This window comes from Mus caroli, chromosome 10 (assembly GCF_900094665.2).
Source record: "Mus caroli chromosome 10, CAROLI_EIJ_v1.1, whole genome shotgun sequence".
Classification (NCBI taxonomy): domain Eukaryota; kingdom Metazoa; phylum Chordata; class Mammalia; order Rodentia; family Muridae; genus Mus; species Mus caroli.
This window is the reverse complement of record NC_034579.1, coordinates 14,394,911-14,412,415: the sequence shown is the minus strand read 5'-3', so window position 1 is coordinate 14,412,415 and position 17,505 is coordinate 14,394,911. Positions and strand designations below refer to the sequence as shown.

Here is a 17,505-nt window from a genome sequence, read left to right as displayed (position 1 = left end):
TATTCACTCAAAAGAAGGACATTTTGTTAAAAAAAAAAAAAAAAAAAAAAAAACCCGGCCCCCCCAGAAAAAAAAAAAAATTTTTTTCAAAAAAAAAAAAAAAAAAAAAAAAAAAAAAAAACCGCCATTGTTACAAGTATAAATAAAAACTTTAAAACCTAGTACATTCTGTTCGAACGCCATCTGTGCTATACAGTTCTCTCATTTATGCTCTTATGGGATACTTCCGTATTAAATGTTTTTTAAATGTTTAATGCAGTTGACTTTAACACAAACCAATGTACTTGAAAATTTTCAACACAAAACAGTCCAAAACCTTGCTGGGGCAGAAACTGAGACACTGAACCTAAGATGAATTTCTGAGATAATTTTCTTACATTCCACTGGGGCTCGGGATCTCTTTGTTCTGTATTTCCCATCAACACTGACTATCCTGGAGTATGAGTGGCTGCCCAGAAGCTGGCAGCACCCAAATGCATTCATCAGCAGCATTTCAATACTGTCTATGTATCTGCCACATGCTTACGCACAGGAGAGACTAGACGTAAGGAAAAGCAAGCCTTTGAACTGGGCATGTACCTGAGTGGCAAACCTAACTCATGCAGAGCCCGGAAATGCTATGACTATGAGTCAGAGGTAAGTCTACCCTGACTGTGCTCTTCAACAGACAGTTGCCTAGAATGACAGAGTGTAGACCTGGGAACTAGATGAGGAAACGCAATCTCAAAAGAACATGAAAAGAAAAGTAAGTGAACTAGTGACTCTGGCTGAACATACTTAGAATTAACTAAACGCGCCCTATAATGCAGTAATTAAGACTACCTACTGTAAAGCCCAAGTAGACTCAGGTTGCCCATAAAGCAACTTAAGAAATAAAGCAAGGCGGTGGCCCACACAATGAATTCTTGAGGAGCCTCCAGAACTATGTCCATGGAAGAGCAGTACCTTCTTTAGACTGGCCCCCATACACCTAAAACCCATCCTACTAACAATTTTTCCTGCAGTTACCACGTGTTAAAGGCCTATAGATCTAAAAAGACGGGAGCTACCTTCTCCATAAGTTGCTAAATGGTAATCAACATTGAGAACCAGACATAAAGCTAAAGACAGAAATGCTGCTTTCTGTCTGTTTATAATGTTTGACAAAGATTGGTCTATAAATGAAGACCCTACTATTTTACATACTGAACAAGGGTTCTGCAAGGTTCATACCACCACCAGCCTTCATATAAAACTCCTAAAGCACGGCCTTCGCTCTGCTGTCTGGTTCAGAGAGGAACGTAGCCCCAAACAGCCAGAGGTCCCTCCAAGTACACACAGGATTCATTACACTGTTTTTCGCTGAAGTCTATTTATTTTAGAGTTTTAATTGCCTTAGGTGGAAAAAGGGAAATTTCCCTCTTTGCTCATTACAAATCAAATCTAAGTGATGGTGTCTGAGGCCCCGTCATTGTACCATCAGCCCCAGGGCACAGATACTAACTGGCTCCTCGGAAAGAGCTGCTGTCTCTTCCCGCTGTACCTGCCTCCTGCCAGGGCAGATTTGTATCAGTCCGTCCTCGGACAGGCTTCAAGCTAGAGAGCCGCAGAACGTGAACCAGTGTTGTTCTTTGTTGTGGTCTCCGAGACCCTCCCTGCACATTTATCCAGATCAAAGGACAACACAAAGCCACACAGAAATAAGCTAATAGAAAAAAAAAAATCCATGTCACTGTAAAATTAAATTTTCACGGGCATGAAGAAGCACCTAGATTAATGTAATTTAAACTGACAGGAAGTACACAATGAAGCCACAATACAAAAGCTCACTGCTTTATGACAGTCATCCGTCTAGACAGTTCTGAAATCCATAACACAGAATACCAGGGAGCTTTAGAGGATCGTCCCCAGTAGAACTATGTGACCCAGTACACAATGGCGCGTACCTCAACCGCTCATGCAGCCGAACACTCGGAAATCACGCCGTGGTACATCAAGGCAGAGTCAACACAAAGACTTTCCCCTTCCTTAAAGGACTTACTTAGGAAGTGTAAAAGAAATAAAGACACAGAAAACCCCAAACAAATAAATAAGACAGACCAAGGGAAAATAATACTGCCCGAGGCGGTTCAGTGACCTGGTATACTATAGAGATTAATTTAGGGCTATTGAGCTCTTTCACTGTGATTTCAGCAGTCAGACACACACACACACACACAAGTCCCAGAACTACTTACTTTTCTTCTTAAAAAGTTTAAAGAAAGATTTAATCTTTGCATTAATGAAGACCACCATTTCCTCTCTGCAGCACCTACATAGGCTCAGAATTAGAAGTCACTTGTAAACAAAAGCTGGGTCCCCTAGGTCGGTGGCAAACTGCGCCCCACTGCTCCAGAGTGCCCCTTTCTTCCTCAGGTGGCAGTTCTTCGACATCTGACTGCCAAAGCTGCTGTAACTCTGAGGTCAAGTTTATAGTCAGGTGGTTACAAACCATTAGCAATCCTTGAACCAGAAAAACTCCCACTGAAACCTAATCTGAAAGGCTGGGAGCAGCCTGCGACAACAGGCGGAAAGAGAGAGCCAATCACGGTCCTCATTTGCATGAGCGCTGCGTCAAGCGCTCTGCCTGGGAGCCCATTCATTTCATTTCCGCCTCACACATTTGAAGTTTCTCCAGTCTGGAGTCCACAAACAGACAAATAGCAGATTTTGCTTTCTAGAAGTCACATCATGAGGAAAGAAATGCGAGCCCCGTTTTCACGAGGCTACTGTATACGTCCAGATTTTTTTTTTTTCCTTTTAAACAGAAGCCAGTAAATCCGAGTGTAATCCCACTCTGGGTGTTAGGGCTGTGAACTGATACAGGGGAAATGAGCCGATCTTTGTTTCCCAGCCACGCCCCCAGGCTCTGTCCCCTACACCAAGGGAACTTTCATAAGCAGCAGAGCTTTAGAACAGAATCCCCAGGGAGCTTTGAGAGATGACTTCGTAGCATTTTTATGCAAATGAGGGTGCCCTGTCTTCTCACCCTCAGCTGGTTACTGCACTCAGCATCGGGTCTTGGGAAGTGTGATCTCATTTGCATCTAGCTGACACAACTCTTAAAAAACAAACAAAACCCTTTAACTTCCTCACTCCAAAGGAGAAATTAGATACATTACAGGAATTACTTTAATCTCTTTTAAATGCAGTAATTACCTAACAGCCTGGTTCTAACAATCCGATCCCAGCTTTACTGGGTAGTAGTTTTAAATAAACATTACTTGGATTACTCTTTAGCTCAATGTAACCGATGGGAAATCAAGGCACTAATTAGAAAAATACAATCCCAGAGGAAAGAGACACATGTGGAATAACTGAAGAAAACATCAAGAACCAAAGGGGAAGGCAGGAAAAGTGCCCCACACGTCACCCCATCCCACACAGAACGGTGTGCGAAGCAATTTAAAAGACCTCTTAGTTCATAGCTTGAGGCCAGACTTGTAACTGAATGGAAAATGTAATAATCCTCTAATTCAAAACATTTACTTTATAGCAAAGGCTCTTAGTCAAAGAATAGCAGTTTATATATGGGGCTTCCCTTGGGGAAAGCTTGGTGATGCTGGCCCCTCAAACTTCCTCATCTTTATAACCATACTTTTTGAGTAACAAAAGCAAACAAACAGCAACCGGAGAAACTAGCAGTATAGTTATCACACACCGAGGAATTCTCATGTGTGTTCTTTAGTCTTTTGCATGGCTTCACTTAAAAGTCATCAAAGTGTTACACGGCAAATGAGTAACAGCCAAGACTGCAATTCAAATTATATGACTGTCTTAAATTGAGAGCAAAGTCCCCCTTCAGACATATATCAGTGACTGTGACCTTGCTCTGTGTGTTAGAGACAGGTAGAGTTCCGGAAAGAAGCAATCCTATTCACCATCTACAAATTTTTGAAGTTCCATGTCACCACAACAACTTTCCAAAAGAGAGTGGAGACTGCTCAAGAGAGCAAACACCTTGAACACACTCAATCCCGCACAACATACACCGTTCTGTGTACACGGTAATGGACTGCAAACACGGATATACTCATTACATAGGAAAGCATCAATCACCTACTAGATGCTCCCTCAGGCTTACATTATTTGACAAGAAACTCTTAATAATGAGGCAGATCAGAGAGTAGTGAGTTCAGTGGGTAAAAGAAAGGTTTGACAGAAGTAGAAGAGAAGAGGATGGAAAGAGAGGTGGATGGGTCCTGATGGATTTTAAACAAGTCAGGGTAGTCCTTAATGAGGTTTGAGTACAGACTTAAAGGAGAAGATTCGATAAAACAGAACTCGGCGATGATAAGTCCCACTGGATCTCGTTTTCAAAACAGAGAGCTGTTCCTCATGTCTCCAATGCCCCCCATACCCCCAACCCCGCACTCCCGAGTAGTTAAGAGAATGCTCCTTCCCTTCTTAAAAAGTGAATTGTAACAAGAGTCAAGCATGGAGCAAAATACTTCTCTCGCCAGACTGTCTGGTGATAAATAGCCACAGTTAAGGAAGCCCAGAGGACAGGTTTCAAGCCCCAGATCCAGGGGCACTTCATCTTCTATGTATGTACTAAGTTCATGTCTTCAGGTGACAAACCAGATAAATTATCATGTTCATTAACTGTTACACACTGTTATATCTTGGCACTATACATTTTATTAACTTTTATTCATTTTAAAGTCTCCCCCCAATAAAACCTCCATATTGCACTTTACATCATACGGATCAGCCCAAGAGCTGGGACATATGCCTAACCATACAATCTGGATGCCTTTCTGCCGTGATTTATTTAAGCAAATATCTAGTATTTTGAAGTTGCTTAGTTTATACATTCAACAGGAAATATATGCTTCTATGGTTCTTCCTATTCCAGTTGTAGACAACCACTAACCACTAACAGCAGCAGAAGCAAAATATGTGTAATGTCCTGGACTCTGGAAACGCGACAGAATAGCACAATAATGAAGACCCCTCAGTCCTCCAACCACCAACTTCCTGTCCCAAGGCATCCATGCCATACTTAGGTCGGCTGAACAGGAGAGGTAGGATGGTATTTTCATTCAGGTTAATCAGAACTTAAGACATTATGGTTGGTCAATTCCATGGAGTATTTCTTGGTATATGGTAGTAAGCATTTGTGTTGATTAAATATGCAAATAAAATCCAGAAACGGCTAAGTATCCACGTATCCATATGTTTAAGTTATGCTTATTTTTAAAATCGTATTTGTGTTATGTGGTATATGTGAGTGTGCAGTGTGTTTGTGCATATGTGTGCAGGTGCATGCATGGATGAAGATAAAAGGGCAACTTGCAGCAGTTGGCTCTCTCCTTCCGCCACAGGGAGCCAGGGAGCAAACTCAGATCATCAGGCTTGGTGGCAAGCACCTTTACCTGCCCAGTCACCTTGCCAGTCCAAGAGGAACACTCTAGTGAAGAAGAATTGGCTTTGCTGACACCATAATTATCACCCTCTAGCCTCAGGTCAGCTCCTCAAATGACTGCTCTAACTGCCCATAGAGCTTGCTTCTCTATCACCTTCACATGGAAATTCTCAGAGCTTCTCAGGAGAGAGAGCTGGCTTAGTGAGTAAAGTGTTTGCTGCCCAAACATGAAGACCGGAGTTCAAGCCCCTAGCACCCCTGTGAAAAGGCAAGTGTAGCAGGGGACACCTATACTCTCAACTCTGGGGGAGCAGAGACAGGAGGACCCCTGAGGCCTGCAGAGCAGCCAGGCTAGCTCCTGGTTCAGTGGGAGACCCAACTTCAGAAAACATAAGGTGAGAAGTGATTGAAGAACATACACAACGTTAGCCTGTGGCCTCCACAGGAACATACACACACAAAGCAAAAAATAAGTAAATGAATTAAATTAAAAACAAAAACCAAAAAAACAAAAAACCTATGCCTCAATATTGGTTAAATTATCCTGGTAGAACTTTTATGGCCTAGTACTTAAAGCATTGAACTCCAATAATCATATTGACTTATTCTGAAACACAGCTTTGGAATTCTTTTTCTATTGCTGTGCTACGAAATTTGATTCCTTATTTATAAATAAGTTCCAACTTTTCAGCTTATACTTTTTACATTACTAAAATCTTCTTAGTAATAAGTGTTATATTTAAAGTTTTTTTCTTAGCCAGGAGTGGTACCACACATCTTCAATCCCAGCAGTCTGGAGGCAGAGTCAGGTAGATCTCTGAGAGTGGCAGGTCAGCCTGGTCTAAGCTGGAGTCCAGGATAGCCAGGGCTACACAGAGAAATCCTGCCTCGAAAAACCTAAATAAATAAAATAAAATTTCCTTTTTTTTTTTCCTTCTAGGCCAGCTATGCAGGAGTCAGAACGCTTGCTTGAGCCTATGAGTTCAAGTTCAGAAGTGCCTGGGCAAAACAGTGAGAGTGTCTTTATTAACAACAAATTTCCCTTAGGCCGTCATGCCTCACTTCCCCTGGTAGGTTTATCCAACATATCAGTTCAGAAAGCACATTAACTATGGCAGTGGCTTATGTCCAATCTCTACAGTTTTCTGCTGGACACTCACTAGTTCCCTTGTATGCCCAGCGTAAAAGTTCATCACCCATGGCCACGGAGGTGCATATGCCTACAATCCCAGCGCGGGTCAGGTCGAAGCAAGCATCACTGAGTTCAGGGCCACCCTAGGCTACCCAGAGAAACCCATCTCAAAAGCAATAGTCGAGAGATAGAACTCTGTAGTTAAGTATGCACTCGGAATGCTCACAAGGTCCTGGATTCCATTGCCTCCTTAAAAAAAAAAAAAGCAACAGGCCTTCTTAGGAAGTTCACAGTCCAGTGGGGAAGACACACCCTAAAAGATAAAAACGGTAGTAAAAATGAGTAAGACCAGAGAAGTGAACTGGAAGTTCCTAGTGGAAATGATGAAGGACCCCCTCATTTATTTAGAAGAGGAACAAACAGCTGGGATGTACAGAAGGGGGTCTCAGTGAAGACATACAGGGAGGGACTCTGGTTAGATTCAGGTCTGCATATCACGGGGTATGAAGACTCTTGGGACAACTGTGAGGGAAAGACAGAAAAGGACAGGACAAGAACATACCCACACTGCTTGTCACCAGGAGGCAGGCAGTGGTTAATTTAGACAGTGGATTTAGATGCCTATGTGTGTCACCATCCATGCTAAAGAGTGAGGTGTGCTCACTCCCAGCTAACTTTCTGCATAGTGCTTCCTTCCCTCAGCCTCTGTTCAACAGCAACACTGTGAACATCGGAACATCTCAAGCGTAAGTGGTCCCAACTCTGCAGCTCTTGGAGCTCCTGCTATTAGCAGGAGACAGGTCACAGTCAAAACAGGAGATGTGCCTGAGTGCTCTCCAGACATCCCTGCAGGTGGTGCAGAGGGTGGGTAAAAAGCACAGGCTGAATTCTCAGTTGCGAGTTGGACACGCAGATCTCTCTCAGTATACGTGCACGTGTTTGAACTCTGAAACACTTCTGCTCCACAGCATGAAGAACACTATGCTTTAAGAGTCACAGACACCTAAAGTACAACCAACCAACCAGGGGTTGGGGGTATTACATCAGGGTTGACATTTTAGAATAAGCCAGGCTATCTGGGTTCTTTCTACCTTAAGCTTCACAGTGTACGAGGGGAGGCTTCACTAACTGTCCATGTCACCATCCACCCTTTCATCTTTAGCACTTAAGGTCATTTCGAGGGACAAAACAACAACAACAAAATAACAAACCAAAACATCAAAAAGCAAACAAACAAACACCTATCTGCTGAAACGAAAAGGTAAACAGCGAGAGCTTCCAGAACTCTGCCACACAGCCTGCACTCCCTTACCTTCTCATCCATGACGTTTCATAAAATTTCAGGCTCCTTGGTACATTAAGAACAGTGGAACATTACAAGCCTTTTCAATCTCTGAACATTCGTACTGTTAAACAATATTGATTTTTAAAAGGGGCCATTTTCAAATGTTATACACAAGAGTTACATGAGCCTATATATTTTATACATATATTTTACACACATATATATGCTGTATGCATAATATATCATATATATATTACATACATATACTTATTATATACACAATGAAATCTTCATCAATTGAAAATAAAATATATAATTAACAAAGAGTGCTATGTTTGACTAGGTTGGAAATAGAAAGAATGAAAGACAAAGAAAAAAATCATACTTAACATGCATTTAAGGTTAGAGCTCTGTAGTACCCGATAAATATAACACATCTCAGGGAACTTCAGCTCCTCAAATAGAAACTCCCCCGCCCAGCCTCATCTCTAAGTAGTATGTCTACTGGTTGCTAACCTTAAGGCTATTTTATAAAAATCAAGTTTAACATCTAAATTAGAAGAACAGAGGGCTGGAGAAATAGCTTAGCAGTTAGAAGAGCTGGATTTGATTCTAAACACCCAGAAGGTGGCTCACAACTGTCTGTAACTCCAGTTCCAGGGGCTCTGCCAGAGTCTTCTAGCCTCCTTGGGCACTGACTGCACGTAGTGCACATACATGCATGCATATAAAATGTAAAATCCTTAGAAAGTTTCATCTATTATGGTTTTGAGGCTCATTGGGCAAACGGAAAAACATCATAGTATAACCCTATTAGGCCAATTAAATGTGCATACTTGAAAAGAAATTGCAGAAAATACTAAAAGTTAACATAATTTACTTTACATACACAGAGATGAAGAGAGACAGAGAGACAGAGAGACAGAGATATTGTTCCCAGAAAAAAGAAACCATGCAATGAAATTCCATGCAGAATTATTTTAACTGTCTCACTAATGTTATTTCACAAAGCACATTTAAATTCATCAGTACCCCAGAACTTCACAGGCACAATGAGATAATCTTCTGTTTCTAAATTAATTTTTAATGATGTAGCCATGATACAAAGGGTGACTAGAAATCCCCTTTTACCAGTATGTGGTGGAGGTGGTGAAAGGCAGAAAGGGAGAACTTCAGAGATGATGCTACATCTGTTCTTTAGAGGGAACTTGATCTGGTATCCATTCTGCCGGTTAATTTTGGTGCTGAGAAACCCCTCCACTCTACATGTGGATCCTGGTTAATAATTTAACCCAGTCCCACCATTCCCATCTGCTCAGTCCATTTCAAAACGTCTGCTGTCGCCGCGGCTAGTTCAGGCAAGCCACAGTTCATATCACAAACAATGAGCAAAAGGAAAGGACAGGCAGACAGAAAACATGCCATGAGAAGAGAAAAAGAACTCCTGCCCTCCCTAATCAAAAGTGCAAAAAATAAAACATAAAAAGGAGCCGCATTCACACTGAACATTCAAAGTTCAGCTGGCCCGCAAGGGCGGAGGGTGCGAAGTCTTCCCAGACAGGGTAGGGCCATCCATCGGGGGCCATCCTGAGATAATAGAGGTGACTCATGGCCCACAGGAGGCAGCTCTGTAAGGAGCAAGCCTTAGTAATGGCGTGTAAAAACATCGCATGGGAATCCGAAGGGGCGCTTTCAGAGGCAACGAGAGTTAGACTAGGGAAGAGCCACACGGAGCGGAGCATCAGATCGCCTTGCTTCTGGAACAAGCTGCTGGCAGCGTAGCCGGGTGCTACTCCTGTGAACGGAGTAGCGTGCCTCTAGTTCGAAGGATCCTTCATGCTGCCTGTGTTGAAAAAGGGTCATGTGGCTGGGGAACCCATTCTCATTTTTTTTCCCCCAATCTCACTAGATACCTGATCCGGGCCCTATAACTGTCCCTATTCACTGTTGAAATAATGGCCAAACTCGAACCTTGCCATGAACCTGAAGCACTCCTTGACGCAGCTTTAATAACTTTATTTTTAAAATGCACCACTTTACTTCAAGACAGCATCCTTACAAGCAAGCTGTGGGCTGGAGAGTTGGCTCATTGGTTTAGAGCACTTGCAGTTCTGGCAGAAGACTTGAGTCTGGTTCCCAACACCCACACGGGAGCTTGTAACTATCTAAAAGTTTAGATCCAGGGGATCCAACGCTATCTTCTGACCCCTGAGGGCACCAGGCATACATACAGCGCCCGTGCATACATACAGGCAAAACGTTCATACACAGAAAATAAACCTCAAAAAAAATTTAATGTTTAAAAACAGCAAGGTGTGCCTTACAGAAAGAAAACAGACCGCTTCATTAACTACAGCTTCTTATGCCTCAGTCAATATTCTTCTCCATGTTGTGTAGCTCCATCCTTGTATCCAAGCAGCACTGAGACTCAACTCACTCCACAAAGCCTATATGAGGTGCACATAGGCCTGGTGAAGGGAGGAGAGGCGCACACAAAGAAGCTTAACTGCAGAGCTAATTCGTTTTGCTGTCTGAATACATATTAAGGGCCTGTTTGCTCTAGTGTATCTCAGGATATCCAAGGACTTGAAAATTAAAATATACTTTCTGTACTAATGAAATTTAACATACTTGTATGCTAAGAATAAAAAGTAATTTAAGGGAAGTAGATTTTAAAATCTGGAAGAAAAAATCGTCACCTTTCTTGGTAAAATCTTTGAAGAACCAAAAAGAAAATCTCAACTTGGAATACAAATCCAGAGTGGAATGGCCGATCCTAGCTATGTAACTGAAACGAGGCACGTGACTAGCGAAAGTTGGGTAATGCTAAGGACCTGCTGGATCAGCACTTAGGAAGCCTACAAGAAATTTATACTCAAGAAGCATCTACTGCAGAGGGGCGAAGAAAACGGGGGGGACTTCTGTTTTAGAAAGGAGGGGAAAACAAAGGCAGGAAGTCGCCCCCTACAGGGGACAACAGGACACCCACTGAAGCACAGAATGTGCAAAAGACCTCGGGCGGGCCTCGGTTCAAGCTTTACCCTCAAGAATTCCTTGCCTTCCTCCACGAGGGAAGGTCTTCTGTGACTTCTGTGCTCTTGAGTTTGAATTTGAATAAGACTGATATTGTACTTCCAGAGAGACAGGGCTAGTCATAGTCACTGCACATTGTCTGTGATCACAAGCCCAGTTAAAGAAGCTCTTAGTATTGACATCAGTGCGGGGGGGGGGGGGGGGGGGCAACAGGGGGGGGGGGGGGGGGGGGGGGAATCCATAGNGGGGCAGGGTTGGGTGAGTGACCGTGTGTGTGTGTGTGTGTGTGTGAGTGTGTGTGTCACTAGGGTTAGCTGCTGACCCATGAGCCTCTGAGGATTCTCCAGTCCCCAACCCCCATCTCCCTCTAGAAGCACTGGGGTCTCAGACATGCTTTACTGCGACCCACTGAAGCTTGGTGCTAGGAACACAAATCCAAGTCCTTATTCTTGTGTTCTACCCACTTAACCACCCTCCCAATCCCAATTGGGATCTTGTTTTGTTTTGTTTTTCAAGACAGTGTAGCCCTAGCAATCCTGGAGCTTGCTCTGTAGACTAGGCTAGCCCCATCCACCTGCCTCTGCTTCTGCCTCCAGAGTACTGGGAACGACGACAGGTTCCGGCTTTAAACAATGGGATCTTAAGAAGAGTTTTCATATAAAGGTGGTTCTGAAACACTGTATAAGACTAGGAAATGCAGTTAAAGTGACGACTAAAAAAAAAAAATCAATTTATCACTGCCCAATTTCTTCACAATCAAAGATCAGTCAGGAATAAAGCTTGAAGGACACCTCGAATTTTGGGTTTGGTGACGCTGGGTATGGTATCCAGTTCCTCAGACATGCAGAGCAAGGGCTCTGCCCCTCAACTTCTTCCCCAGCCCTTTACGGCTAAGAATTTAGCAAGCAGTGGAAGGATCGCATAGGAACGTGTATTCCGCCAAGCTACACAGCCATCGAACCTTCCTCTTCCCTCTATCTTGTGAGTTCTACCATCACACATATGGTTCTGATGAGTGTTGCAATTAATAAGATGCTGTGCTCAACTGCTGTTGGGAAGAGGCCTGCTGGTTCACATGCTAAATGATCCTGGAGGAGTTAAAATGAGCACATTTGGGTTGCGGATGAGCTGACAGTACTTTAGAGTTAAAAGCCCCAATTTTGAGTTCCTAATAATGAAAAAGATTCATCTAGGCAAAGATAATGCTCTTCCAATCATCTCATAGCTTCATTTTTTTTTATTTGCATCTTCCAAAATTAGGCGAGAGACAGCGGCAAATTCTTCAAACACAAACCATTGAGTCTTATTACATGGAAAGGCTATGGAGGGTGCGTATAGCAACTGGAGGTGAGAGACAGGGCAAAGAGCAACAGCCCAGCAGAAATGGACACTTGGAAGTCATCTGGGCTGCAGAGGACATTTATGACTTGCCCAGTCAAAGACCACTTACATAAGACCTCCCCACAATCCCAGTTTTGCAAGGGTCTTGATAACAGAGTTGGAGCAGCAGCTGTACCACTAGGCCTGCTGGCATTTCCTATTAGTAGAGGGCGAGACGATCAGGGCAGAGCTGGGAGGGAAGGGGGACACGGTGATTGCAGGGCCCGAAGAATCAGTGTGCAAAATCAAAATGACAATCAAAAATTGGTGCTTATGCTAGGCAGCTCTAATGACTGTGAAAATGATACGCTTTGTCCCTCCCCCCTCAGCATCAGCACAGTAGCTCAACATAGGAACCAGGCCCCCCCCAAAAAAAATCACAGGCAAGATTAAGATGAGTCATCTTCTTCATGTGTCTAACAATGTGTTTAACTTACAGTCACATCTGAAGTTTAGAGTGTAAAAATGTAGCTAGTTTATAATTTGGACCATTGTTTCATTACTTGGTCCTCTCCCCCTTCCCTCTTTTGAGAGACCATCTCAATAAGTAGCCTAATCTGGCCTGTAATTCAAGAGCTTCCTGATTCAGGCTCCCAAATGGGAGGATACAGAACTAAGCCACCTGTTATCTGTCTTTCACTATGAATAAAAAAGAAAAGAAAAAAAAAGTGGAGAATGTGGGGGCGAAAAATATTCAAAGAATCTAACCAACAGTGGGCTGGGAAGACGGCTCAGTTGGTAAAGCGACTGCCACACAACCATAAAGACCTGAGTTGAGGTCCCAGGACCCTTTTAGATAAAAGCTAAGCACAGACATAGACTCCCCAAATCCTAGCCCAAGAAAGGCAGAAACAAAGGGATCCCTGATCTTGCTCAAACAATAATAAGGTGGGGCCTGGATAGATGGATGGCTCTGCGTTTGAGGACTGGGGGTTTATTCTTAGCATCCTCATTGCAGCATAAAACTATCTGTAACTCTAGGGCCAACGAACGAACATGACGCCCTATCCTGGCCTCCGGGTCTCAGGACTGTATGAGGTGCACAGATATGCATGTGGACAAAACACCTAAATACACAAAAAATAGTAATTTAAAAAATGCTCAAGTGGAGCACTCTCGCCTACACACACACACACACACACACACACACACACACACTTAGAAAAACTTAAAAAGAATTTAGCTAACAGTCAATCAACCAACCCTATAACTAGAATAAAAGGAAAAATAAGATATGTAATGAGTGAACTAGGCCTGGAGGTATTCACCAGCAATCCCAGCACTTGCTCATCAGATGCCAGAGCCCTGAACCCTGATCTATACGGTGAGCTCCCGGTCTGATGGGTTAATAGTGAGAACCTGTCTCAAACAATCCAAAGATATCTGCAAAGAAAATGAATAAAATCTCTCCAACACTACATAAAGCCTCCTAAAAATGTCAGATGAACTCAGTTTTATCAGCAGGTCTGAGATACCTATCTCTCTGAATGAAGGAAGCCACAGAAATTACTCCATGATAAAAACACAAAGTCCCAGGCTGGCTTGATCCTCAGCGTTAAACTAAAATGAGATATCTTTTTTTTAACTGTCACAGTCAATTTTCACGCACAGGGTCTATTTAGCCATATTTTCCAGCTATCAATGTGCTTTAAAATATTTACACTTTCCCACCCTTGCAACTTGTTTATACACAATCACCTGTAATCTGACTGGCATTTAATTATTTCAGCTGGAGAGAGACATACTCACCAAGGGCACCCCACTGGATGGCGGAATCAGCCACAGGCTCCAGACGGTATATTGCATTCATCATTAGAATAAATTCCCAGGGTTTTATGCAAAGCACACTCCATCAAAATGCTCCATGCTAAGACCGTGTAAAAGGAAGAGTGCTCCGCTTCTTCCCTGGGTCTTCCCGTGTCAGCTATAAACCCAACTCCTTAACGGGAGACCTCTGCATTCTGAACTTTCAGCTTCACTAAGACTGCATTTCACACACACACGCACACACACACACACACACACACACACACACACACACCAAGAAGAAGAAAAAAAAGGAAGCCCCTTCATTTTGCAGCTGCTGAACACTACAAATAGCTTCTTGTATAATTGGACTTAGAATGCACCCCAAACCAGACATGTTGAATGGCAACCTGAATGCTTCATTCATAGAGAACTCGAATGTGTAGAATGTGCTAAAAACATCCCGGTGGTGAAGGGATCATTAGGAAGTCTTGGGGCAGAAAACTGCCTTTCAGCAGCCCTGCAAATTATTCTCAGGTCTATGGAGAGAGAGAGAGAGAGAGAGAGAGAGAGAGAGAGAGAGAGAGAGAGAGAGAGAGATTTCAGAAGATTCCCAGAGTGATCAAAGGAGGACTAGCAAATTTCCTTCAACTCAGACTAGATGGAAGTCTCCCTGACCATGACCTCTAATCTCCACAACAAATGTGTATTCCCAAGAGAACTTGCCTGCCCTGAATCCGTTCACATTGCAAATCAATTATCCATCCCCGAACTCAAACATTTTTAAGCAGCTTTATTTTATTCCCAAAGCGCTCTGCACAGGGCAGACCTGCCGTTTACACTTCCTAGAGGGCCAGAGTCAAGGCCTCGCCATTCACTTTGCATGGTGCCACCCTTGGTGCCAGGCCAAATGTATAGAATGTGGAGATGAGGAACTATAACAGAGATGTGTGGGGATAGAATGTGGAGATGAGGAACTATAACAGAGATGTGTGGGGTCAGGGGGAGTCTGGAGAATTTAAAAGGAATATATGTGGGTTAGGATATATTTTCTAACCTGTATGAGTTGTCCCTTAAGAAATAGCTTGCAATAGAGACCATGACTAGAAAATGAAAATGCTTAACTTCTAAGACGGTTGGCCTTCTTCCTCACTTTCCTGTCCTGAAACAAAAACCTGGGAGCTTAAGCTAGACTCTGAACCGATCAGACAAACTCAAGACCAGACCAGGGTGTGTTTAGCTCAAAACTTGTGTACCTATCAGCTTCCTTGTCTTTCTTTGTTCAAATTGACCAACCTTAAATGGGAGTAGGAAGAGCCTCTCAAAGACCCTGAAAACCCCCAGCCTTCAAGGAGAGGCCAGGCTTCTGCTTCCCGAGACCCCCGCTTGTGTTTCCCGGTGTCTTTTCTATGTGCTTGCTGTTTGTGTGTGAGCGGTTTGCCCCCCCCTAGTAAAAGCCCTTGCTTACTGGCAATCACATGGGCACAGACAATGGTGAGCTAAGGCAGAAGATTTCATGAGAAAGTGCTTTGAGGGTTGCGGTGGAACAAACCATGGAGTACCTCCCCTCCCCCATCCTGCTTTCTTTCCATTATCCCTTGGGGCTCTGATCAGCTTGTCATTTCTTCAGACAATAAGCGTCTCCTGACCTTTGAACTCTGTTCAGCCCCTTTCATTGGCATTGTTTCATACAACTATGACTTGTCTTTGTTTAGTGCTCTGTTCAGTGACTGAATCTCCCAGGTACAAGTGACCTTGACCATTCCATCGAGGGTGCAGCTCACTGACTCTTCAGGGTATAGAGGAATGACATCATATCTAATACTCATAGGCATGCAAATGATATTATTCCATTAAATCAATACGTTCCTACATGAAGAGAAACAAAGGGTTTCTTTTAAACACTTGGTAAGACCTCTTACAGAGGACCTTGGCTTGATTCTCAGCACCGCATGACAGCTCACAACCTTCTATGAGTCCAGTTCTAGAGGACTCAACACTATCTTCTAGCACCCATGGAAGGACTCTCTTCTAGTACCCATGGGCCCTTTGCACACACAGTATGCTTATGTACATGTAGGCAAGACACCCTTACAAATAAAATTTTAAAAATCTTTAAAAAGGAAAAACACTTAAACATAACAGCTCTACAGGATTCATTCTTGTGACATTAAAAAAATAATAATAACATTAAAGTGCCTGTGGGTTCTCGAATCAATAAAAAGCTTTTAACCCGAGAGAAAAGTCACTACAAGGAAATCCTTCAATTCATTTGCAGTCTTGCAATTAACTAAAGCTTCCTCCCACCACTGCCCTAGGCTCTGCGGATCCTAAGATGCAGACGGACTCTCAGAAAGCCTCTCCTCGCCTTAACTGTCACGGCCGCTTTGGGAGTGGAATATCCATTCCTCTGTCACATATATGTGCTATCATGATTCTCTTCTGTTCCACTACTAAGACTGTGCTTCTGGGAGACAGGAACTACACCTGTGCTGGCTTTGGAAATTCTTCTTAAACAATCAAATTGAATGATATGGGCAATGAGTGTGGGGTGGTGAGCTGTGCACAGACAGCCTGGTCCCCAGTGATGCGATAGGTGGTGACTTCCAGCAGGGGTTTGGCCACACGCCCTAGGCCCTGGGCCCCCTGGCTCCTGTTGTAGCTACAGTCTCTACTTCTCTACTCTTCTCCCTCTCTCTGCCTTTCTGCTATAAACATCTTAAAACCACGGACTGCCTCTTCTTATTATCAGGCTCCATGCTGGAGCAATGGAACAGGCCTTCCCCTAACGAGTCATGCGTCTAACCTTCCGCCCAGGAGGCCTCCCTGTGCTTCAGCTAGGACACTGCCAGCCAACCCAAGCCAAGCTGTCCTAGCAGGTCTAGGACTCTCCTCCCCATGGGAACCCAGCTGGAGCTCCCTCCTCCTGTCCTTTTCCCTTCAGCCACAGGCCAGAGCCTGCCCGAGGGTCCCCCTGCTCCATTCTCAGCTCGTCCTAGACATCCAGAAGCGTCTGCGGTGTCCAAGACTGAGAACCTGGCGTCCCTGGCCTCAGTTCGACCCAGGGACCCCAGAACCGGCTCTTCCGCAGCACCCAGCGGCGTATGTGGTGCCTGACTCTGAGCCTGAGTCTGAGTCTGAGCCTGACTCTGACAGATCCTCCAGAGCCTCAGACTGCACCTTTCCACCACCACCACCCCCCAACGGGGTCCTGTGGTTTCTCACATCCCAGTGCCCACCTGGCAGCGCAGCGGGGGTGCACGCAATCAAACCTACCTTGCCGAGCCCTGGGTAGGACTCAAGACTCCATTTTTAACCCACAATGAGTAATCTCTTCCTTAGCCTGGAAGAGTCCCATCTGCTAGAAGATGACAAACAAAATAAAGTGGTAAATAGGCATAAATTACAGAATGCATGCCTGGAGTGGTAGTCATACAGAAGAAGTAAGATCAAGGCAAACTTGATGGAACAGGTGGTCCATGAGTTAGACTCTGACAAGGGAGTTTACTAGAAGGAACATCTATACAAAACAAGGGCACAGGC

General features: G+C 43.8%; 1 protein-coding gene across 6 annotated transcripts in view; it reads right to left on the bottom strand.

Annotated features, from left to right (window-relative positions):
- Positions 1–17,505, bottom strand: part of Nhsl1 (NHS like 1) — a 126,463-nt gene that overhangs the window by 61,250 nt on the left and 47,708 nt on the right. The window contains exon 1 of one of the 6 annotated variants that reach the window (XM_021174683.2): positions 2,217–2,356. The exons of the other annotated variants lie outside the window; for them this stretch is intronic. Within the exon in view, the coding sequence (XP_021030342.1) occupies positions 2,217–2,274 (58 nt within the window). The 5' untranslated portion in view covers positions 2,275–2,356. Of the gene's footprint in view, positions 1–2,216; positions 2,357–17,505 lie in introns of those variants that run through there. 6 annotated transcript variants of the gene reach the window in all.